The following is a 25,185-nucleotide window of genomic DNA, read 5'->3' as shown; positions in this document are numbered from 1 at the left end:
ATAATTAAAAGTAAAGCATTTCAGTGAGTCATTCGAAGTACCAAACCCAAAGGGGGCGTGGTAGAAACCCCCAAATTTGCTGCCAACTCAGAAGTGTGGGTATCCTGGGGTCCCTGCATGTGGCTGACAATTGAAATAAGAACAGTCTAATTGGGAATGCTGTCCTCTAACTTGTGGGACCTGACACTAACTCTGGGTAGTATCAGAATTGAATTGTAGAACACCTTGTTAGTATCCGAATTGTTAGAATGCAGACATTTTTCATAATATTTTTTAACTATTAAAACTTTAGTAAAATAAATATGATATAAAATTTACCCTTTTAATCATTTTTCTTTTTAAACTGTTTATTGAAATATAACATTATATGGAAAACATTAATAAGTAAGTACAACTTATAAGTAAACTGCTCAATCATATTTCACAAACTAAACTCACTCTTGTACCCAGCATCTGAAGAACAGAATATTTCAACATTCCAGAAAAGAAAAGAAATATGTTGAAAAGACAAGAACATTTTCATAAAATAAATATACATTAATTAAAATGAAAATGAGAGAGGTAATCATTTTCCAGTGAATATGCGTATACCCACTCTATAATATGCCTCTCCAAAATTTACATTATGGAGGACTTTCTAAGGAGTATTTGGGTTAATGTTCAAAAGCTTCTGTGGCAATATTTTAGGACATACTGAAAGTAGTCAAACAGGTTTATCATTTAAGGAGATTGTCACAAATTCAGACTCCAGGACCCTAGTGAGTGAACATTCTCAAGTCAGGAGAGTAATGAGAAAAATATTTCTTGTCCATTCTAGATATATTTCTAAAATTATGGTGCAGATATATATATAACTTACCATTTTAACCATTTTTAACAGTACCATTCGGTGGCATTAAGTATATTCACAATGCTGTGCGATAATCACCACTGTCCATTTCTAGAACTCATTCATCCCAAACAGGAATTCTGTACTCATTAAACAAGAATGCCCCATATCCACCTCCCTCCAATGCCTGGCAACCACTATTCTCCTTTCTGTCTCAACGAACTTCCCTATTTTAGGTACCTCATATAAGTGGGATCATTCAGTAGTCTGGGTTATTTCAGTTAGCATTATTTTCAAGGTTCATCCATGTTGTAGCATGCATCAAAATTCCTTTCCTTTTAAAGGCTGAATAATATCCCACTGTATGTATATACCATATTTTGTTTATCCGTTCATCTGCTGATAGACATCTTTTTTTTGTCCTTTTTGCTACTGTTAATAATCCTATGAATACTGATGTATAAATGTATGTACTGTTATACATTTTCATAAATCCATCCTCATGTATTTTTGTTGTATAAGTAAACTTTTGGAACATCTTATGATTTACTGGTCAAATAAAAATTAATGCTATCATACATTTTAAAGGGTCCAATGTTTTATTATGAGCATTAATATTTGTTCATGCTGATGATTCAGGGATAAAATAATGGACAAAAACTGGAATGTAAGCAATACTACATAGGTGTATCATAAGTATATGAGAATATTTTGCTAATTATTGGACTAAACTATATAAAAGATGAAACTGCATCAATTATTTTGTGCTTAGTCTTTCTGAATGTATTTTTAGTGGTAAATACACAGCAAGTACTTATACTTAAAGATTCTGCCTTTTTCTTTAGCAATAAAAATACAATTATCCTTGGTTAATCAGAATGTTTCAAAAGGTAAAATTTCTTAATGGTAAGCAAGGAATTTAGTGCTTTAGACCTATATGCTTGCTGGACTGGCTGCTTGATGATTGCTCTCGTTCTTTGGTAATTTCCATCTCAATTTTGGCTTTGATTTTCTCCCAATCTATTTGGAGCTGCAAAAGAAGAAAAGAAAAATACTGATATAGTATAACACAGTTTTGCTTAATCCAAGGTAACCAAGAGTAAACAAAAAATAGAATGATGGCTTCTAAATCGCTAGAGAAAAAAGAGAGCATGAAAGACAGGTTAAGGGGCGCCTGGATGGCTCAGTTGGTTAAGCATCCAACTTCGGCACAGGTCATGATTTCCAGGTTTGTGGGTTCGAGCCCCACATCTGTTGACAGCTCAGAGCCTGGAGCCTGCTTCAGATTCTGTGTCTCCCTCCCTCTCTCTCCCCTTCTCCCACTCACTCTCTGTCTCTCTCTGTCTTTCAAAAATCAACAAATGTTAAAAAAAAAGAAATAATGCTTAAATAAAAAATACCTTTAAGAATAAGACCAAACAAAACAATTACCACAATTAAAAGGAAAGATTCTCATCATGATTCAAAACACCAAAATCTAGTTGTAGCTGTTGATAAAACTACATCTAAATAGTCTCATGGAGCCTTCAGATTCTGCATAGGTGCCTCAGGGACAGGGGGAGAAGGTGGACTCTTCTCCTCCAAACAAGAGGAAAAATGGACAGGGCCCTAGCCATGAGGCCATGTTTCAAATGGGTTAGCATTTTACCTTTTTTTTTTTTCACTGAGGTTTCATTAGAGCCTAGGTATGAGTAAGAATAGGGAAGCGTTTGCTTCTCCTGAGCATACTCTGAAAAAGGGACTCCATTACAACAACTATTAAAGTAATACAGACATGGTGATGGTTTAGACAACAACAAAAAGATATTAAAGAAAGTGCAGTGCATAATCAAGGCTGGGGGACATGTAAAAACAATCACTGAAAAGTACCATTTTTATGTTTCCATTTTTTTTAATCTCTATGCCCAACGTGGGGCTCAGACTCAAAACCGGGAGATCAAGTCACATGCCCCACTGACATGGGGCCATTTTTCCAGCCATGCCTTCTACCCTGCCTTTCCCCTAAGCTGATTATACTTGCTGTTAGCTATGGACTCTGCCCTGACATCTGTGAACAATTTCTTTAGGAAAAAGCATTCTATTGTTTAGAAAAATTTGGAGATGACTACTTTAGGAATGTGTGTTGTCCCAGGCAAGGTACAGAAAAATTGGGTCCTAGATTAACCTAATTCCGATTTACAATGAAATAAGCCCCAACCCCTGAGACTGAGCCAAAAGTGAACAGGTTTTCATCTTCATGTAGGGGAGTTGAGTGAAATAAGTAGCATTAAACCAGACTTAGGTACTACTTGCTGCCTGAGCAGATTTATTTTAAGTAACTGGGAGATAAGTTTAACCTTATCAGGGCTTTGTGCCTCTTTTATGCTGGAAGTTGATAAAGTATTGGTTCTTTTTTATTTCAGTATCTTTCATCTAAATTTCTGCATGGTAATTTGTGGACATTTTGGCCACTTTAAAAAAGAGATAATTCCATATACTAGTCTATAATATATAAAATGGATGAATTAAAAGAATCCCTCTCGCTCATAGAAGATGAATGTCTGTGGTAAGATGCAAGTGACCGCTCACTGAAAGGCAGAGCAAATGTTAAGACTATTTGAAAGACCCATTTTTCAATCAGGCCAGAACTTGATGTTTTTAAATGGCAAAACACTCTATGTCTAACAAAACATTTGCAAAGAGAAAGACAAAACTTGATAAATGCCTTGGCCTTCTTCCAGCCTTAAATTGACTTACATGTGTTTCTCAGATCAATCACAATAAAACCATATATTGACCGTACACTGAGCAACTGTTGCTCTGTTGTACCAGAAGTCCATCAAGTAAATTGATGCCATCTATACTATCACTTGTTAGAGTACAAATGAGGGAGCCAGTTGATAGTTATCCTATTGAAAATGAATGCTTCACTTTCACTTTGGCATTTATCCAGTTTTAGAACAGTGTTCTGCTAATTTAGTTCTTGGACTAGAATACTTTTACTAGTGGGTTTTAGATAAGGCTGTACTCATCATGACAGCTTTCAAGTGACTGATCTCTACAGCAAGACACATCTTTTCCTATTATAGGGTGTGTTAGTACTATTTGGCACTTCTTATTCTAGTCCCTGGTAAGTTCTTCTTATTCACATAGAAGTAATTTCAAAATCATACCAAATGGCTTTCCAGAGAATACAGTGGCCATCAGACATGAATTTGCTTAATCTCCTTCTTCACACAAATTTACCTACATTTGTATTCATCTCTCTTTCCCTTCTGTCTCAGGCCAACCTCTTCACATACATCCCTGATCCCATCTTCTTCCACTCCCCTGGGACATCTGCCTTCAGTTATATTACTCACATTTTCAATTTCCTTGCTACACTGGCTGCTGCTCATCATCCTTCCCCCTCAATCCTGTCTTCCTGCAAACTACCACCCTCGTTCTTCTCATTCCTGACTCTCATTTTGTCCTCAGAACACTATAATGTGACTGTGCTCCTACCACACTTCATGAACTTTTCACTAAAGCCACCATCAAGTGTTTTCATTCCTTATCCTACATATGATTAGATTACTCATTCAATAAATATTTAGTGCTTATTATACGCCAAGGATTGTTCTAGGTGCAAGGCTTCAGCAGTGAATTAATTGATAAAAATCACAGTCTTCATAGAAAGATAAGCAAAGACAAATAATAGTGGAAGATATAAAAATATATAAAATGTGAGAAGTGGTAAGAGTTTTGGAAACAGGGAAAGGAAATACTGAGTGCCAGGGGTGGAGTTGGGGGAAGGGGGTGTTGCATTCTTTTTTTATTTTTTTAATGTTCATTTATTCTTGAAAGAGACGGAGACAGAGCGTGAGCAGGGGAGGGGCAGAGAGAGAGAGGGAGACACAGAATTGGAAGCAGGCTCCAGGCTCTGAGCTGTCAGCACACAGCCCGACACGGGGCTCAAACTCATGAACCATGAGATCATGACCTGAGCTGAAGTCAGATGCTCAACCAACTGAGCCACCCAGGCACCCCTTTAAAAGCCTGACGTGGGGCTTGAACTCACAAACTGTGAGATCATGACCTGAGCTGCAGTTGGGGGCTTAACTGACTGAGCCACTCAGGTGCCCCTAAAAATATATAAAATGTGAGAAGTGGTAAGAGTTTTGGAGGCAGGGAAAGGAAATACTGAGTGCCAGGAGTGGAGTTGGGGGAAGGGGGTGTTGTATTTTAAACAGAGTGGTAGGAAAAGATGTCCCTGAGAATTTGACGTGAAGACCTAAAGGAGATTAGTGAGTCCATGGGAATATCTGGGGAAGAGCACACTGACAAAAGGAAGAAAAAGGTCCTGATGCAGAAGCATTCCCTAGATCTTGTTGACCAAAGCTCTTTGAAAAATCTCTGACTGTATAATACCATTCTCTTCTGGTTTGTGCTCTCCTTTCTCAATGTTCTCAGTCTTTTTTTCCTCCTGTTTCTTTTCCCTAGACAACCTCTTTTTTTTAAAGTAATTTATACTTTGTTTTACTTAATTTTTAAAAAATTTATTTGAGAGAGACAGCATGTGTGCATGTGAGTGGGGGAGAAGAGTAGAGGGTGAGGGACAGAGGGAGAGAGAGAGAATTTCAAGCAGGCTCCACTCTCAGCATGGAGGGGACGAGCCATAATCAAGAGTTGGACGCTCAACCAACTGAGCCACCCAGGTACCCCTCTCTAGGTAACCTCTTAGCTGTTAGTATTTGTATTCACCAGGATTCCAACCACAACTTTTTTATACTTTCCTAGGAGATGACATCAACTTTCATACTTTCAACTATGCCTACATGGTCATGACCATAAATTTATTTATCATGCCCTGATTCCTCTTTGTCAGTATCCTTCAATGTTCACAATTATATTTCCAATTGCCTATTAGATATCTCCATCTGGATACCCCACAGGGACTTCAAACAAAAAAAATGTATATTTTCATGTATTCAAACTCAAAAGGTCTAAAACTTGTATATTCTCACTGTTCCTTATCTAGATTAATGGCATCCCTCTCCATCTACCAGTCAACCACACCAGAAATGTTGAAGTTGTTCTCAAATGTCTTGCCTAACCAACCTAACTACCACCCCAACCATCTCCTGGTGAAACTATTATAGTAATCTCCTAACTGATCTCCTAGTCACCACCCTTACCTCTGATCCATCTTCTACACCAAAAGGTATCTTTCAAATCATTCTCTTGATTGCAAACCTCCAAGCCTTCCCATTGCCTGCATTATGAAGTCTATTCTCTTAACATGGTATGAAGACCCTCCAATGTCTGGTCCCAACCAATATTCCAACTACTCAGTACCCAGGATCCAGAGCAGTTACTAGGGACTCCTTCCCATTCTTTCAAGACCTCACACATTTGGTCTTATTATCATATATATCCTTTAACACTGACAAAATCCTACTCAAGATAATTTTGTGGAAAACTCTTTAGTTTCCATTTATTTTGAGGAATCAGGATTTTAAAAGGGAAAAGCAATCATGTTACTTCCTTTTAATGAATTCACATATGTCTTAGCATAGAGTCCAAAATCCTTAATTTGCCCTATGAAACCCTCAAGTTAATCTCCCTTTTGTTCTTTACTGTTTCCCATTTAAGAGCTTTCTCTCTGCCTGGAACATGCCCACCCCCACTTCCTCTCCCACCCCAAATCCAGTCAGCTTCTACTATTTATTCTTTAGAGTTCAGCTCAAATATTGTTTGCCTTGCTTAGAAAGTCTTTGCTAATCCCCACCACTCTAGATTAGGTTCCCTACACATCAAGTTTTTTTTTAATGTTTATTATTTTTGAGAGAGAGAACGTGAGCAGGGAGTGAGCAGAGAGAGGGGGGAACAAAGGATCTGAAGCAGACTTCACACTGACAACAGACAGCTTGATGTGGGGCTTGAACTTCTGAACTGCGAGATCATGACCCGAGCTGAAGTCAGATGCTTGACCAACTGAGGCACCCCCACCCATCAAGTTTTATAGCATCTTCAAGCCAATGATCACAATTGAAATTAACAACTGTATAATTAACTATAGCTTCCACTGAATGCAAGCTTCATAAAGCTGGGGTCAGTGTCTGCCATATTTACTTTTCTATTTGAAATAGAAGGGGAGTACATTGTCTGCAGAAAATACTCAATAAATATTGAATGAATAAGTACCTACCAGATGAGCTATCACCTACCAATATATATGTAGATACATAATAGATATAGATATAGATGTAGATACCTATATATGTAGATACATATATAGATATATATGTAGATATATATGTAGAGACATATAGATAGATACATAGATATATATGTAGATACATATATAGATACATATATAGATACAGATACAGATATAGATATAAATATAGATATAGATATAGATATAGATATAGATATAGATATAGATATAGATAGATACATATATAGATATATAATCATAAGATTACAAGGCCTTAAAACCTGCAAAAGAGCTCAGGTAGTAGCTATGCCTAACGTGGTTTGTCTGAACTAGAGTGCTGGCTCTTCTGGGTCTTCTTCAAAATTCTATACTTTCTGAAAGTCTGTTCCCAAGTTGTTGGTTTGTTTATATTTCCACTGTTTTCTTTCTCCTAGAATAATGTTTTAAACATTTCTTGGTTCTTCTACTTTTCTTCTTGTACACAATATATTTGGTAGATTGTATATTCCTCAAGTGAATTTTATTGGCCGACTTACATATTATTTTACAAATATTTACTGTTGTAGACCAGGTACAATGACTCTAGTTGGGATCTTAGAAGACAGCCCACCTTGTATAAATCCCAGGTTTCCATATTTTAAACTAGAAATGCCCAAATAACATTTCAGGGCTCATGAATACAAACATATATGAAACTTTTCACTTCATATAAGCTTCCACATTATGTACTATGAACCCACCAGAATTCACTAGATATCTAGAATAAATTTCTTAGTTTTTAAAAATGCTCTCTTAACACTTAGCAAATAAAATGTTTATATAATCAAAATTTTGGCTAAGGTAGATAAATAGTGGGAAATTTTTGAGTAAAAAATAATTTTCATCTTAAAATACTGCTTTATAATTTCTAGTTAGCTTCCAAATTACATTTATGAGGAAAAAAAAGGATACTAGAATGTAGCACCATAGGGAGTCAAAGTAACCTATATAGTTTCAGGATTAAAAAAATCTCTGAAAATTTCTGCCACTCCTGTGATTGAAGTATTACATTTTGGTTAACAGTTGAATACATAGATAATAAGAAAGAAGATAAAAATGTTAAATTTTTACTATCTAAAATACAATTTTAATTATAATGATGTAATAATTATAATATAAATTACAATAATTATAAATTTGTGGGGAAGAGTTATACTTTCTATGTCCTCCAAAGCACCTAATGTGAAAATACTGAAAAATATATTGATGGCAAGGATGATGAAGAGGAAGCAGAGTAGTATGTATCTACTTAAAATTATGCCATAAAGTAAATTTAACATGGGTGCTCAGTTTTAACATATCATATTTTCAAAACCATGACAAAAAGATCAGGTGATTGGTGATTCTCTAGGCTGCTTAGCACTGTAGGGGTGATGGCTGCTGTCCTATTCTGTGGATTAGAGTGTAGTCCTCAGAGGTCCCAGGGACCCTGAGTTTGTCCCAGTAGTAGAGCAAGCTCTCATAGCCCAAACTCCTAGAGGATTCATTTTTAATAGTGAAGCTTCAAATGAAACAAATAGTCTGTGGAACATCTGTAAAATACACCTCTTCCTACCAAGAAACAGACAACTTGTGTCTGTCCTGGATCTAGATGCTGAAGTTGCATTGCAGAACTCCAAGAATGGTTTCAAAGGCTTTACTACCTTGAGAGCTGTTCTGAAGTCCAAAACTGCAGATCATGACACTCAGTATTCTAAATATGGTGTGAGGCAATAGAAAATACATATATTGGTCGCTGCTCCCAGTTTCTGGCAAAGAACTCCTAGAACTCTTGTAGTTTCCTAAGTGATAACAGCACTAGGAACATCTTTTGTTCTAATATTTGGTCTTTGACCTCAGTTCCTGACACGGGGCTTTCTGAGTGATAGAAGCATCTTTTGTTTTAAAGAGACAACTCTGGGAGAGTCCTTGGATGGCTTCCAGATGAGGGCTGATCACCAGAAAGACCAAGTCATGATTAGAAGCTAGGAATTTTCAGTCCTGCCCCCATTCCCTTGGGAAGGAAGAAAGGTTGAAAATGGAGTTAATGGCTGATCATGCCTATGTGATGAAGCCTCGATAAAATAGCAAAGTACAGGGTTCAGAGAACTCCTGGGCTGGTGAACACATCCACACTGGGAGGGTAACACACCCCAACTCTGAAGAGACAGGAGTTCCTGAGGGTAGGACCTTCCCTGACCTTGCCCTAAGTATCTTTTCATCTGGCTATTCATCTGTACCCTTTATCATATCCCTTAATAAACTGGTAAACATAAGTAAATGTTTCCTTAGTTCTGTGAGCCACTCTAGCAAACTAATCAAACCAGAAAGGGGGAATGGGAGCCTCTGACTTATAGCAAGTCAGTCAGAAGTACAGGTAACAACCTGGACTTGTGACTTGCATCTGAAACCTAAGGCAGGGGTTACTGGGACTGCAGATCTATAGCTGGTCAGTCAGAAGCACAGGTGATAATCTGAGCTTGTAACTGGCATCTGATGAGGAGTGAGGGCAATCTTGTGGGAATGAGCCCTTTACCTGTGGAATCTGATACTATCTCCAGTTAGGCAGTATCAGAGCTGAGTTAAATTGTAGGACACACAGCTGGTGTTGGAGACTGCTTGTTGGCATGAGGGGAAACCTCCACATGTTAGGTGACCAGAAGTGAAGTGTTCTGTGTGAATAGTAAAGAAGACTTACAGGTGAAAGACTCATAGCAGGGAAGAACTGTTTTTCCCTACATAAGAGGAGAAAGACTGAGTTTATCAAGTCATATGATAAATGTATAATGTTGGCTTTAGTAGAAATTGTAGGTACCTTCTTTCCTCTTCCTAAGGTTCCTCTAATTTACTCTGCCCTTTAGGACAGGTCAGAACATTCCGTTTTATTCCATCTCCAAGGAGCAGCACTCCCACATAGTCTACAAGCTCCACAAAAACAGAAGCCATATCTGACTCAGCATCCAGCATAATACCTGGCCCAGGGTGAGCACTCATAAACATTTTTTTAATAAAATGAATAAAAGGCTGAGAAAATCAACTGGTTCACAGAGGTGGGAGGAAGGTTGCCCCTGTCTTGGGATTGTAAGTCTCTTGGGTCTGCATGGCTAGAGGTGAACTCTCTTTCTGTAGCCTGAGCCGAGATGGATCTAAGCAGGTAGCTACAATAGTCCTGCTCTAGGCACTTGGGCAAAATGCACATGGGCTGATACATACTGGAATGACTTTCTTCTAATTATAGTGATGAAACCTGAGATTCTGGTAGGGATTTGAGAGGCAATGGTTTAGCCTTCTTTGGTTCTAGACAGTGAAGTCTACCTGGGCTAGGCTCCACTCTAGGTGCAAACTAGCTCCCTAGAATTTTGCAAAGTGACAAAGTATCCATTTTCTGATCAATGCCCTCTGTGCTTATATATTTCCCCTGGAGCAGAAGGGGCAGCTGGTGGAAGACAAAATTTAGGAGTTAGAAACCTTTATCCCAGCCATTTATATTGCTTATCTAAAAATATCAGTTAGCACCCAACCTTAATACAAATTAAATACGAAAACAGATTTGAGTTCATCAAAACATGGCTTTAAGATTCCAGAAAAAAATCAGTAATATAATTATATAGTCAAAATAAGACTATAATATCATAAGGCAAAAAGTGATTTTGAGATTATGGTATGAATTATTCCAATTTTGTCTTATTAAGATGAATATTATATATACTTACAAAGCATATACATTATCGTAAAATACTGTATAATACTTACACCTTCTGCATACTGCAAATACCGTTTATTAGTTTCCTGTTTACCAAATGTCTCCAAAAACTTTTGCCGGTAAGCAAGAACTGTATCAACGTGTGTTTTATATTTTACAGCCAATTCAAGTGCCCTATAATGAGAAACAAAACAGATAATCAGCATTGCTTGGATTAGAGTTTTGGGGTAACAGAGTGAGACAAATGGTCTATGATGTTCCCTTTCCACTCATCCTTCAATATGAAACACCATTCCCTACCTCATCCATCTTGCAAATTCCAACTTATGTTTCAAGGTCCAGATCAAACATCATCTCTTCTCCCTGACCAGCCCTCCTTGTAGAAATAAAAGACCATTATCTTATCTGTGCTCCATGACATTTTATGCATACTATTATGACAGCACTGCTTACAGATATTATAATTATTTACGAGTCTGTTTCTTCCATAACCTGTACATTAACTGAAGGGAGATCTAGGTTTCATTTCTCTTTGGTGAGTATACCATAGTCTATGTATGGTAAATGTTCGTTGAAAAATTAATTGAAATCATAATAAAATTCAAGTGAATGAACTCCCCCCCCCCCAGTGTAAGTGGTTCCACTATCTTGACAATTTTTTTAAGTCTATAATTTATTCTGCTCCAGAATTTATTTATCTACAGTCTAGAATGTATTCTGGTCAATATTCAAATAAATACTGATATCCTTTATGTTATAACACAGCAAATTTAAAATATTATAAAACTAAAATTTGTGGATAATAAAAATCTGACAAAATCTTTTGCCATTTGATTCTTAGAATAAGTTAATACCCATTTAAATTTTATAATCCAATTAATATCTTTCAATGTAACTTAAGTTATTTTCAAGGTAATATTTTATTTAAATAGCAGGCAAGAACTAAATTAATTGCTAAAATCAGTGGTACAATACCAAAGACATAAAATCTATGTATTGATAATTTCGAGGGAAATGAAAAGATTAATCTTCAGTTCTTGGCCTATTTGTGTATGTAGGTTTTGGACAGTATCTCAGCCCATGATCCTGTGCATAACTCGTACGAGTTGAGTCAGGAAAAATCCAGTATAGTATAGCTCTCCTACACTGTTCACTATAATCTTGTTTTAAAGTATAGGAAATGGCCATCCTAATACCTAAAGTATATCCTTTTTCAAGTTCCCTTGTTTTCTCATATGATATATGATTTCTGAATAAGCCAGTCATGATTTATGTATCAGAGCCAACTACTGTAAATCCGTTGTTTAGACAATACTGACTACTGACTAGATTTTTGCAACATGTGACCCTTCAGTAGGAAAATGTTTCATTTTTAGCATGCTTTGGTTTGACCTAAATAGTCACTTTAAAAAGTATTTTAGGGGTGCCTGGGTGGCTCAGTTGGTTAAACGCCCGATTTCTGCTCAGGTCAGGGCTCTGTGCTGACAGCTCAGAGCCTGGAGCCCACTTTGAATTCAGTGTCTCCCTTTCTCTCTGCTCCTCCCCTGCTCATGCTCTGTCGCCCTCTCCTTCAAAAATAAACACTAAAAAAAATTGTTTTAAGTATCTTAGATATGCTGTGTATATTAATTGACAGTTGATAGAAAACCGAGAGAAATATTAAGACAATATAAAAAGTTATGAATTTAAGTCAGGTGTAATACAAATGATAATGCCAAAATTCAGCACAATGATTTCTTATAAAAGTATATGTACATATTGCTAAATCCATGGATCAGTATTTGCTACCCATTACAATCTCCTCACAAAGTTCCCTCATTCCTCTGTGACTTTAAGTCTTTCAGAGAAAAAGAGGGACACAGAGAAGAATGTAGAAGTACTGCAATTTAGAGAAACAAGTGAAATGCAAGAAGGCAAAAACCAATTTATAGAGTCTCAAAAGAGGAGAAATAGAAGTAAAGATGCTTTAATCCTTCTTTTTTTAATTTTCAAAATGTTTTTATTTATTTTCGAGAGAGAGAGAGAGAGAGAGACAGAGTGCGAGTAGGGGAGGCGCAGAGAGAGAGGGAGACACAGAATCTGAAGCAGGCTCCAGGCTCCGAGGTGTCAGCACAGAGCCCGACACGGGGCTCGAACTCACCAGCCATAAAATCATGACCTGAGCTGAAGTCAGATGCTCAATGATCTGAGCCACCCAGGCGCCCCATGATGTTTTAATCCTTCTAATCCTCTCCCATATCACCCTCCATATATCCTTAAGGCTCTGACTCCATTGTGGATGTGTGAGTGGAGACTCTGGTGAACCAGTCCTCTGGCACCTGAAAAATGCCATTTCCCATTCCTTTTTTATGACTGAACATGACTGGGGAAGGAATTTTTGATTGTACACAACTAGAAGTATTCCAAGTGGGGAATACGTAACCATTTTTTGGTTGGGACTTTTCAAAAAGAAAATTGTCTCCAAAGAGATCATTGTCATGGAACATTAGTACATTTAATTATGTATGAAGGATAAAATATAATGTCTAATACCACATTTAGATACTAGATGCTAAGCATTATCTATATTATAGTCATTATCATTATATAAAATATGTATTAATTATCTGATTGAAGAGCAATAGCTAAAGGTAAACATTCAAATTATATGTGCTATTTTAAATGTTCTCTAAAAGCATACACTGGGTAAGAAATGTTTCTTTATCACACAGAGAAGGAAATTCACTCCAAATTATATAAGGGTTATGGGAACAGCATGTCTTTAGCTTTAAAATGGTTATTTGGCAACCAAACAAATGTGACATTAGATTATGGGGCTGGAATAAATCCATGTATCCTCTCTGATTTTAAATAGAAGGAAGTTATATAAAAAGATTTTGTAACTTCAAAATATGATCTTTTACATAACTTTAATGAAGCAAAATCACTTTATATAACTGGTAGAAACAGAGAAATTGTTTTTTATTAATACATAAAGTTTCTAGTGTCTATCTCTCTTAACTTCCATTTTTGAGAACAGATTACTACCAAATGTCCAAAGTGAACATCAAGTAGATGACCTGCTTACCTACAACTCTTCAAGGGCTGCAACTTATTAGGTTGCAGGTAATTTTCAAATTCAAATGTGAATAACAGAAGCACAAATCAGCAAGACTGCTTCTCAAATGGAATAAACATGTTAACAAAATGAAATGTGCTCCCTTCTAAAGGATTTAAACAAATATAGAAATTCAGGGATCTTAAAAGAAGTCTAATATATTTGTCATCCGATACTTAAATTCTATCCTTCCAGTATTTTAATTAATTAATGGATCTGGGCAATGATTATTAATGGCTGCTAACATCACAAAAAGAAAGACAACCAGTCATTGTGAAAATATATTCAACACTACCTCTGTGATACGAGGTGTTCCCAAAAGGGGAAAAAAAATATTAAACCTAAATCTAATCAAGTTTCTAGATTCAACACCAATTTATGGTTAATTCAAGCGGCAAAGGAACGTGTCAAATGACACCACAGAGATGCAATCAGCAAAATCCAGATTATAGGAAACTCTAAAGGCCCAGTTTCTGTAGTGGGAAAATTATAAGAAAACATAAGAAATAGGAAAACCTATAGATTAAAAGAAAAGAACATATCTAGGAGTCATAATGTATGGAAATTTTTTTGGATCTTGAATCAAACAAACAAACCATAAAACAAAACAAAACATTTATGAGATGATCAGAGAAACAAGAACACCGAAAGGAATTACTGTTAATTCTTTAAAGTGTGACTGTGATATTGTGGTTAGATTTTTAAAAACCTTGAGATACATACTGAAATACTTATAAATAAAGTGATATGATGACTGGGATCTGCTTATTAACAAACGGTAGGGTAGGGGTAGATAGATAAAAGTGATGAAAGACATGTCAAACCTGAAAAAGTCAGCATGCCAATTTTATAACATAGTAACTTCAGGTGTGTATAAGCACTGCAGCCTCTTCCCTGAGAGATGAATACCTGAGAGAGTGAGGGGAGATACCTGATATGCCACAGCAAAGAGCAGTGTGCCACTCACTCTTAGAAAGCGATGTGTCAAAGCCTCATGTAGAGGAGAAGGCTACTACTGAGCACTCCTCATTTCAAATCTGATGGGCTTTCTTCCTTAGCAACACAAATTCCTCATGGCTCTTCTCTCTGCCTGTCTGACTGCTTTATTCAAATCTTTCAACAGATTTCTTTTCTTTCACCCAACCCATAAACGTAGTTGATATCTTCTCACTCCACACATTTCCTGAGCAATTGTGTCCATTCTTTTTTCTTCAATTGCCCTCCACTTGGCTAATGGCTGCTAAATCTACATCTCCAGTTCAAATCTTGCTCATGAGCTCCGGGTTCATTAATCAACTATTATCACATATCTCTTCACAAAATTTCAAATCCAACATGCCTAACACTGAACTCACTATATTGCCTTCCAAACCTGCCAATATTACTACCATCATCTATTGGTAGTAATTCAATCTGAGTTATTGAATAACTCATTCAATCTGAGTTATTGAAATCAGAAAATTGGAAGACATCCTAGATTCTCTTTTCTTCTTCACACCTCAACTTCTAATCAATCACAAGTTTAGCAAAGGCATAAATCTTCAATGGCTAACTACTCACAAATATAAATGTGAATAAATTCTTCTGTGATGTTAGGAAACTATTAAGTACAGTGGAAAACGTAATTTACCAAGTGGTAGATAGAAGAAACCATTAAGATCAATTGGGTTTTAGAATTGGTGAAGAACATTTTTATTACCTTTCCCAGTTATAGAGATTAATATTGATCTGGATCGCTTGATAAACAAGGCCAGCCTGAAGAAGTACCATTTCAGCCTCCTGTATGTTCCCACTAAACATGAGTATGTGAGCCATTTTTGATTCTTTAGATGGAAGATCTTTTATAGAATTGATGTACTGAACCTTATCAATCTAAAAAAAGTAAAAATATATGAAGTAGAGTAACAGAAAGGGAAGAAAAACTGCAAACATATAGGTAAGTAAACATTATTTACTTCACCAATTGCTGCATAGGCTATTTCTGCGGTAGTCATATCTCTATTAGCAACTGCCATAGCAGCTAGGCAAGCCCACATGGTTTGCTCCTAAAGTGAAATAGGAGAACAATTATTTCAACTAGAAGCAGAACTGCCTTAAAATAAACAGTGACTTAAAATATATAAAAGTTAACATTTTAATGAAAAAATTAAAAATTGTTGAGCATGGCACTGAAAAAACTAATAATTTAATAAATTAATCATGTGGAAATTTCACATGGGTACTTTGTTGAAATATATTAATAACACATAGAGAACTTCTTTTGAATACAAATTATTACAAAATTTCATTTCTAATTATCAAAGATTTATTTTTGAACTTATGATACACTTTTAAGATAATTCAAGGTTATAAACCCTCCAGTATTTCTGAGAGGTCAAAGAATGTAACTTACAAGGAGCCAGAGAAATAGTGAGGTTCTCAGACAATGCTATTACAGCAGATTTCTATCAACGACTCATTGTAAGGGAAAGCATCTAAAGGTCATTTTAAAAGTATTATTTTAAGCAATGCTAACCCATGTAAAATTAAAAAGTTCTGGGGTCAGGGGCGCCTGAGTGGCTCAGTTGGTTGAGCATCCAACTTCAGCTCAGGTCATGATTTTGCAGTTTGTGAGTTCAGGTCCTGCCTTGGGGTCTGTGCTGACAGCTCGGAGCCTGGAACCTGCTTCGGATTCTGTGTGTCATTCTCTCTCTGACCCTCCCCCTTGTACTCTGTCTCTCTCTGTCTCTCAAAAATAAATAAAAATGTAAAAAAAAATTTTTTTTTTTAAGTTTTTTTTAAAAAGTATTTAAAAATACTGGATTCAACCAAGTGGATTCAACCAAGTGGGAAATGCTGGTCTAAAGTAGAGGTTCTAGGGGCACCTGGGTGGCTCAGTCGGTTGGGTTGAGCATACGACTTCAGCTCAGGTCATGATCTCGCAGTTCGTTAGTTCAAGCCCCGTGTCGGGCTCTGTGCTGACAGCTCAGAGCCTGGAGCCTGCTTCAGATTCTGTGTCTCCCTCTCTCTGCCCCTTCCCCACTCATGCTTTGTCTATCTCTCAAAAATGAACAAACTTTAAAAAAAAATTAAAGTAGAGGTTCTTAACCTTAGGTGTACAAATCATCTGAGGAATTTTAAAAATATGCCCAGGGTTCATTCCAGATCTAATAAATTAGAAGCTCTCTTGGGATAAAACTTGGGAATCTGACTTTTTTTAACAAAAGTTCCAGAGAAGATTTCTATATGTGCCAGTATAGAGAAACTACTCATTTAAATTATAGCTTCTTTAAGAGTAAATCACACAGCAATATCTACCCCCCTGTGTTGCTCATGTCTTCACTTATTAAAAAAAAAAAAAAAAGACATGATCTCATTTGCAATTTTCCAGTCCTTAGCTGTTACCATTTCTTTTTTTTTAATAGTTATTTATTTATTTTGAGAAAGAGAGAGAGAGAGAGAGATTGCGAGTGAGTGGGGAGGAGCAGAGAGAGAGGGAGAGAGAAAGAATCCCAGGCAGGTTCCCTACTGTCAGTGCAGATCCCAATGTGGGGCTCAAACTCATGAACCATGAAATCATGACCTGAGCTAAAGTCGGATGCTTAACATACTGAGCCACCCAGGTGCCCAGCTGTTACCATTTCTTATCCTGCACAAAGATATGTGTAAATACACAATATATACACAAACATGGATCTAAAATGAAATAAAGTACCTTAACAAAACGACAAAGTCTTACACCATCTTCCCATTTTGAACTGCTTACATATTCATGGAGAATACCAGGATATGGTGATATGCTGATGTGAATCAGTGAGCCATCAGCTCTTCTTATAGTTACCTGATTTCCAACAAAACTCACAATATGGGGATTTTTACTAAATTCACTGTTGGGAAAGAGCAAAGTATAATTTATATTCTGAGCAAAATCTTTCATATACTAATTAGGGGAGTTTACACTTGACACAGGTATAAAGTCTCCAAATCTCTAAAATTCACTCCCAAAAAAGTTAACTTCAGGGAGAATGTATATATTTAAATAAACATTTGAATCTAACTTGCTCCAGTTGGAGCAAAATATAAAAGTTTAATGTGGCAAAAATTATTATTTGGGAGCTATGCCTAAAAGCATTTGAAATAAAATTTTTTCCCTAAGTCTTAAGGTAAATTATACAAATGATTAAAAAACAGCTTCAGTTTTTGAAAGTATAAATGAATAGAAAATTAAGCTGATTCTAAGATTATTTTCTGATAATAAAAAGAGGTGAACTTAAAGTGACTAACTTCATTAGTTTAAATACTTTTAAAATGATGCTTCTCTGGTTTTGCTAAAGTTGTGAATTGAATATTAAATGAACTCAAAATAGATTTGAAAGTTAAGCTAAGTTTTGGAGTTGAGAAGTTTTGTATTCTTATTTTGTCAAGAGTGAGAGATCTTGCTATTTCCTAGAGAATTTAGGAATATACATGTATTTTCTGAAGCATATAAAATTAAAAAAAAAGGCTCTTCAGTAACCTTATATACTTTTCTATCTTTAATATTAACAGAAATTCAATTCTAGAGACACATAAATTCCTGAAAGTATGACAATAATTAATAATTTATGATAATCTGAAAAAGAATAAAGATTGACACGTTATGTACCACTGAAAAATCTTAAAAATGTCCATATTAAAATCACTAAACCACACTGAAAAAAAAAAAAACACCTGAGTTTTTTTACATTAGGCTTGAAACATTAGGCTTGAAAATTATATTTCTGTAGGGAAAATTATATCCATAGAAGGAACAAATAAATATAATAGTATTATACAACACTTTCAACTTGTCCCCCACACTTAAATCTCATCAAGCTAGCTTTAGCTGAACAATTTGGTAGAGTGAAAGGTACCTTTCAGGATTGACATTAAAGGCAAAAACATGACACTTTAGAGTTATTTATCACTATAAACAATTCCAACAGTAAGTGCAGTTACCTTGCATCCCTTTCATATAATGTTTTAGGCAAAATGTCTCTGTCGACGTAAACTGTATTGGGGTAGTACCACACTGTAAATCGAGTATCCTGAAGTCCACAAAGGATATTGCATGTATCACTCCATGCCAAAGTATGCACCATTGTTCCTTATTTTAAAAAGAATGTTAATGTACGATTAGTTCCACTATAATAAGTATTAAAATATTTTAAAAATCAACTGACACACAGGACCCCATCTAATTTCTGGTAGGTATGACTCTATTTTCTGATTGTATAATGGTGAAAACATTTGCAAAACTTCACTTAAAAATTTATGGGAATATCTGAATATTTTACCTAGAACCATCATGTTTTTAATTTGCAAGTCTTTCTTTCAATGCATTATTCAGAGATTAATTCAAGCAATCAAAAATTTAAATGTATTATAATTATTTTACCAAGTTTGATAATTTGTTCTTCCTTCCCAAATCGTTTCACTGAGGTGATATAGAGATCTCTATTTTTATCAATGAAGGCAATTTTTCTGTCATTGGTAAGTCCTTTTTGATCCAGAGCAATTTCCAAAATTTCATTCTAAAATTTAGAAAAAATGAAAATATTGGATTAGTTTTAGTGCTTGATATCAGATCATTTAAATTATTTAATTATAAAAATGTGTTTATTTAAAGATCAATTAAATATCACTCCCTTACTTAGAATGATAAACTGTCCCTGATAAATAATTTTAAACTACTGATTTAATTCATAAGCTAAAGCACAGTTACTTTTTTTTTAATTTAAAGGGGAAAGATGCCCCTTAAAACACTATAATATAATGTATATATTTTTGAAACTCTGGAAGCTGAGAAATACTTTTGTCCTCCTGTCCCACCTTTATTAGACAAGTGAAAGAGTGAGGCAAGTCTGAATATCACAAGAGAGATCTACTAATTACATTTATGTTCCATAACAAAATGTACTCTAAGAGCCTATATTTTAAAGATTTATAAGAATACATTTATGAAAATATCTCATGTTTTAGACACTTAAATTTTATAGATTCTCTCACATTTATTTCCTGTGAAACAGGAAACAACCTAGTGCTATAGGTATCACCATACTTACTTTATGGACAAAAAGACTGACATGCATAGCCAGTAAGTGATTTTGCTCAGAAAAAGCTGGTAACAAGCATATTTAGAATTTAAAGTCCAGATTTCTGACTTTAAGATTAGTATTTTTGTCCACATAACAAAGTATTTCTGGCATATGATGTTAATCTATTACACTATTATACTAGCTACTGAAATGAATTTCTTTATAACTTGGAAATGGTTCAGTGTGGATTAATTTCAACTAAATCCAAGAGGGATTTATTTACTGCTTACTATGTCTTAAGACTTGCTAAGACTTTAAAAAATATTTTTTTTTACACTTGCTAGGATTTGTTTTGTTTTTTGAAGGTGTTATGATAGTACCTTAAATGTCCATCATTTGAGCACATGTTGAATAAATTCAGATACGTCCATAAAATGTTATGCTGTATGGTTGTGGGAAAAGGATTAGGAAAACACTTCATATATTGATATAGAAAGATCACCAGAAATAGTGTTGTGTGAGAAAAGCAATGTACAGACTTGTATGTTACCTTTTTGTAAAAAAGGAGTTAAAAACATATATCAATTTTGTTTGTATATGCACTAAAAATCTCTGAAAGGAAAAGGGAGTTTAATAATGGTAATTACCATTATTAAATGGAATTGGATTGACAAAAAGGGGTGTAGGAGGGAGACTTTTTCACTGTATACTTTTCTATAATTTTTCATTTCTAAACCTTTTGAATTTATTTGTTATTCAAATTTAAAACTAATAATTACAAAAATTAGAAAAAATATATAGTCAGGCTTCACTAGTGGCATTGAACAATAAAGTTAAAAACATCTTTAGACCCAAATATATCTCTTACTAGAATAAATAAAATGTGTTCCTTTATTTACTTTATTTAAAAATTTTTTTCATGTTTATTTATTTTTGAGAGAAGAGAGACAGAGCATGAGTGGGGGAGGGGCAGAGAAAGAGGGAGACACAAAATCTAAAGCAGGCTTCAGACTCTGAGCTGTCAGCACAGAACCCGAAGTAAGGCTTGAACTCACAAATTGTGAGATCATGACCTGAGCCAAAGTTGGAGGCTTAACTAACTGAGCCACCCAGATGCCCCTCCTTTGTTTATTTTAATTTTTTTAATGTCTTTATTTTATTTTGAGAGAGACAGAGTGCGAGCAGGGTAGGGGCAGAGAGAGAGGCAGACACAGAATCTGAAGGAGGCTCCAGGCTCTGAGTTGTCAGCACAGAGCCTAACGTGGGGCTTGAACTCACAGTCTGTGAGATCATGACCTGAGCTGAAGTCGGACACTTAACCGGCTGAGCCACCCAGGTGCCACCGTCCTTTGTTTATTTTAATGCTAAAAATCAGAAACCAATAAGCAATTCACAATTTGGGGTCTTTTCGTACTTCTATGGAACTTTTTTTCCAGTTTAACTACAGTGTTAAAACCTAAAGAAAATGCTGGCTAAGGACAGGTCAATGAGAAAACTGCAAGATGTTTAGAAATATAAAAACATTTTTATATACTGATAGGTGCTAAAAGTTTAATCAAGATGGGACATTTTATTAAAAAGCAGTAAAGAGCCTGAAAAATAGACATGTAAGTCAGATTCTTTTATCCAATTAATTTGCAATTAGTTTTCTATTACAGAGTTTACTAGTGCTTAGTCTTTATGACATTTTTTAGGCAAAATACTCTATGTAGAATGCATACCAGATTTAAATATAAGACTAATTTCTATGTTTTATTTTCCTTAAAATGAAAACATTAAATTTAAAAAAGGAAGTAAATAGTGGCTAATTAACTTTAGAAATAGCTAATGTCCATTACCTTATGAGAAAGAAGCTTCCCGTCACCTAATGGTTTTCCAGTTGATGCCTCAAAAAGGAAGATTACTTGAAAAAAAAGTAAAGCATTAGTTAATATATTATATTAGAATTTTTATTGGTAAACTTTAATCCTAATGAGAAATTATTTAACTCTTTGGACCATACAGTATCTATCAGAATAGAAGAGCAGCAGCATTAAATTCTTACTTATTAACAGGGTCATATTTCTTAGAATACTTCTTCCTAAACATACATTCCCTAATTAGAATAGTTATTAATGGTATGGCTTCACTTCTCCACAGGATTGACCATGGAAAGTCCAAATCTAGATGTAATTTTTAATTTTCAGAACTCTGATACAGACGAATATAAGATCATAGACAATCATATTCTACAAAAGAAAAATGTGTCAAGTGCCTACTCTAATACTAGACAAGGTGTTATGCACTGTCCCGTTCCCTGTGGTCAGTATACTACTGTGATGTAATTAGTAATTTGCCCGGTTTTTGTCCTGTGTTCCTGGCAGGAAGCTTCAACAACCCTTGGAATATCCTGAGTGACAGGAATGTCCTAGTTATGCTAATGGGGAGACTCTTGGTGGGCCCTAGACAGCTTCAAAATTTGGTGTGTGGGAGGGGGCTGGAAGTTGAGTTCAATCAATGTGGCTAATAATTTAATTAATCATGCCCATGTAATAAAATCCCATAAAAACTCAGTGTTGCTTCCTCATCGGTGACAATATTGATATTCTGGGAGGGTCATGTACCCTGACTCCATGAGAGGGCACAGGAGTTCTGTGTTCCTTCCCAGGCCTCATCCTGTGTGTATCCTTTGTAATAAAACTATAATTCTATGCATAGCACCTTCCTGATACCTGTGAGTCATTTTAGCAAATTATCCAATTTGAAGGGGTCATAGGAGTCCCTGAATTTGTAGCCAGTCAGTCAGCAAAATGGGTGGTCTGAGGACTCCCTGAGACTTGTGGCTAGTGTCCAAAGTGAGGGCAGTCTTGAGGAAAATTTTGCCTTTAAGCTTTTGAGTCTGGATTAACTCCAGGTTATTAGTATGAGAAACTAATTGTAATACACTCAGTTAAGGTAAAAATGTAATAGTTGGTGTCTGGAAGGGTAGGATTCACTACACCAACCCTAACTCATAAAAACATGTGGCTTGGGGCACCTGGGTGGCTCAGTCAGTTAAGTGTCTGACTTTGGCTCAGGTCATGATCTCATGGTTCATGAGTTCGAGCCCCGTGTCAGGCTCTGTGCTGACAGCTTAGAGCCTGGAGCTTGCTTCAGATTCTGTGGCTCCCTCTCTCTCTGCTCCTCCCCCGCTCATGCTCTGTCTCTCTCTCTCCTTCAAAAATAAAATATTAAAAAACAAACAAACATGTGGCTTGGGAAGAGAAAGAATGAAAGAATGGGGATGAGGAATGTCTGACTATTAGAAGCCATAAGGTCACCCATGGTATGAAACAACAGCTAAGTTGCAATTAGCTGTGAGAAGTTAAAAGTCACCTATGGAATTTGAGATGATGGATCCATCTCCTGGGGGAGTTGGCTCACTAGATGCATAAGAAAATGCAAAATAATAAGAAAAGAGAAAAATATACAGTCCCATAGTTATTATAATATCTAATAGGTAAAATGAAAGTAAGAGATGGGTCAAATATAGATTCTGGCCACTCTCAAATACAGCCTCTAGTATCAGGGCCCCCACTGAAGGAATGTGTTCGAGAAGATCCCGATTCTGGTCAGCCTGAGGTACAGCCACTATCCTCGGAGCCATTTCCTAAGGAGAAAGTTATGCTAAAACAAATTATAAAAAAGGCTAAAATAATTAGACAATGACAGAAAGGAACATTAGAGATAAGGCATATTAGAGATAGGACCATCAAGGCCCTCATTCCAGCAGGGTCAAAAACTAAAAAATAGGATGAATACAGCAAACATCGGTGGGGTCAAAAACCAGAGGTTGGGTGAACCAAAGGGAGTCCATGTTCATGTTGGTCTCCCAACATTGAAGGCCTTTAAACAAATCTGCTTTATTCATCCTAGTTTGGAGAAATCTGGAAAGCTTTATGGCAAAATAGCAAAGAAAAACCTCACCTCCAATTGTCTGGGGTTACTCAATTTAATCAATATATGGGTTGATCAAAAGGACCAGGGGCGCCTGGGTGGCGCAGTCGGTTAAGCGTCCGACTTCAGCCAGGTCACGATCTCGCGGTCTGTGAGTTCGAGCCCCGCGTCAGGCTCTGGGCTGATGACTCAGAGCCTGGAGCCTGTTTCCGATTCTGTGTCTCCCTCTCTCTCTGCCCCTCCCCCGTTCATGCTCTGTCTCTCTCTGTCCCAAAAATAAATAAACGTTGAAAAAAAAAGGACCAGTTCCTTGGCTCAAAACTCTATTGGGGACCAAGGTCTTATGCACAGGAGTGGGCAAAATGGCCAGGGGCAGAACAGAGGAGTTTCTAGGACTCCTTGATATGAGAGTCCAATGCACTATGGTACCAAAACCCACTGGTGAAGTTCTAATGGGAAATACAATTAAATTGAGAGAACATAGGAAAGCAAGGGTTAATATGGTTAAGGTGAAGTCTGAATGAACATTGGAGTGTTTAAACAAGAATTATATGAAGAGGCTGTGTCTCCCTTACCTGAATGTTTAATGGGACTGGGATATTATGTCTGACTTGGGAATATTTCTGCTACCTAGTGTTGTAAAACTAAAACCTGTTAAGCCCTACCGGAAGTCAATTACATTGAGAGGATAGAGAAATGCAAGAACTAAATGGGATTAAGTTGAATGTTTAAATGAAAAATGGTATATTGAAGAAGCTTTATGTGAAGTGGTTGTGTCTCCTTTACCTGAATATATTATAGGGATAGATATTGCACCTAACTGGAGAAAGTTTCCCCTATCAAGTATTGCAAAACAAAAGGCATGGAAAATCTACCACTTAAACAACGTTAACAAGACATACAAAACAGAAACCAATGCCTGGATACATACAGGCCTTTAATATCAAATGGTATAGAATAGAAGCTGGAGTGCTAATAAAGATACATTCCCCGTACAGCAGTCTCATGTGGAGTATAGACAGGAGCTTATGACAAAAGCCTGTGAGCACCTCCCAGTGGCAGCTACTAGAACTCTGAACTAGACAATTTCCACTTGGAGGAGCAATTACTAGCTTGCTATCAGACATTAATTGAAACTGCCTCTGAATGAAGAACATAAAATAATCCTGAAACCTGAAATATCCAGGATGTCTTGGGTGATATCAGACAAACACTCTAATGAGGAAGGCAGTGCCCAGAAGAGTTCTATAACAAAATGGAAATGGTTTGTGCAGGAACACACCAGCAGGGGAATGCACGGAGTTACACAGCATATTCCTGAGCAGGTGGACTCTTTTCCCCAGGAATGACTCTGGAACCATGTGAAGAGCTTCAGGATTCGATCATCATTTGAACGGTGCCCTGTGA

At 36.1% G+C, this 25,185-nt stretch overlaps 1 protein-coding gene across 3 annotated transcripts in view; it reads right to left on the bottom strand.

Moving 5' to 3' along the window:
- Positions 1-329: 329 nt before the first annotated feature.
- The window catches only part of IFT80 (intraflagellar transport 80), a 139,292-nt gene continuing 114,436 nt past the window's right edge, over positions 330-25,185 (bottom strand). For all 3 annotated transcript variants that reach the window (XM_043595012.1, XM_043595011.1, XM_043595013.1), the window contains 8 exons: positions 21,702-21,766; positions 19,224-19,359; positions 18,785-18,932; positions 17,523-17,694; positions 15,784-15,873; positions 15,528-15,700; positions 10,782-10,905; positions 330-1,859 (listed from right to left, as the gene is read on the bottom strand). In XM_043595012.1, coding sequence (XP_043450947.1) covers positions 1,749-1,859; positions 10,782-10,905; positions 15,528-15,700; positions 15,784-15,873; positions 17,523-17,694; positions 18,785-18,932; positions 19,224-19,359; positions 21,702-21,766 — 1,019 coding nt within the window. In that variant the 3' untranslated portion in view covers positions 330-1,748. The remainder of the gene's footprint in view (positions 1,860-10,781; positions 10,906-15,527; positions 15,701-15,783; positions 15,874-17,522; positions 17,695-18,784; positions 18,933-19,223; positions 19,360-21,701; positions 21,767-25,185) is intronic.

Source organism: Prionailurus bengalensis, chromosome C2 (genome assembly GCF_016509475.1).
Source record: "Prionailurus bengalensis isolate Pbe53 chromosome C2, Fcat_Pben_1.1_paternal_pri, whole genome shotgun sequence".
NCBI lineage: Eukaryota > Metazoa > Chordata > Mammalia > Carnivora > Felidae > Prionailurus > Prionailurus bengalensis.
This window is presented reverse-complemented; position numbering and strand designations above follow the sequence as displayed.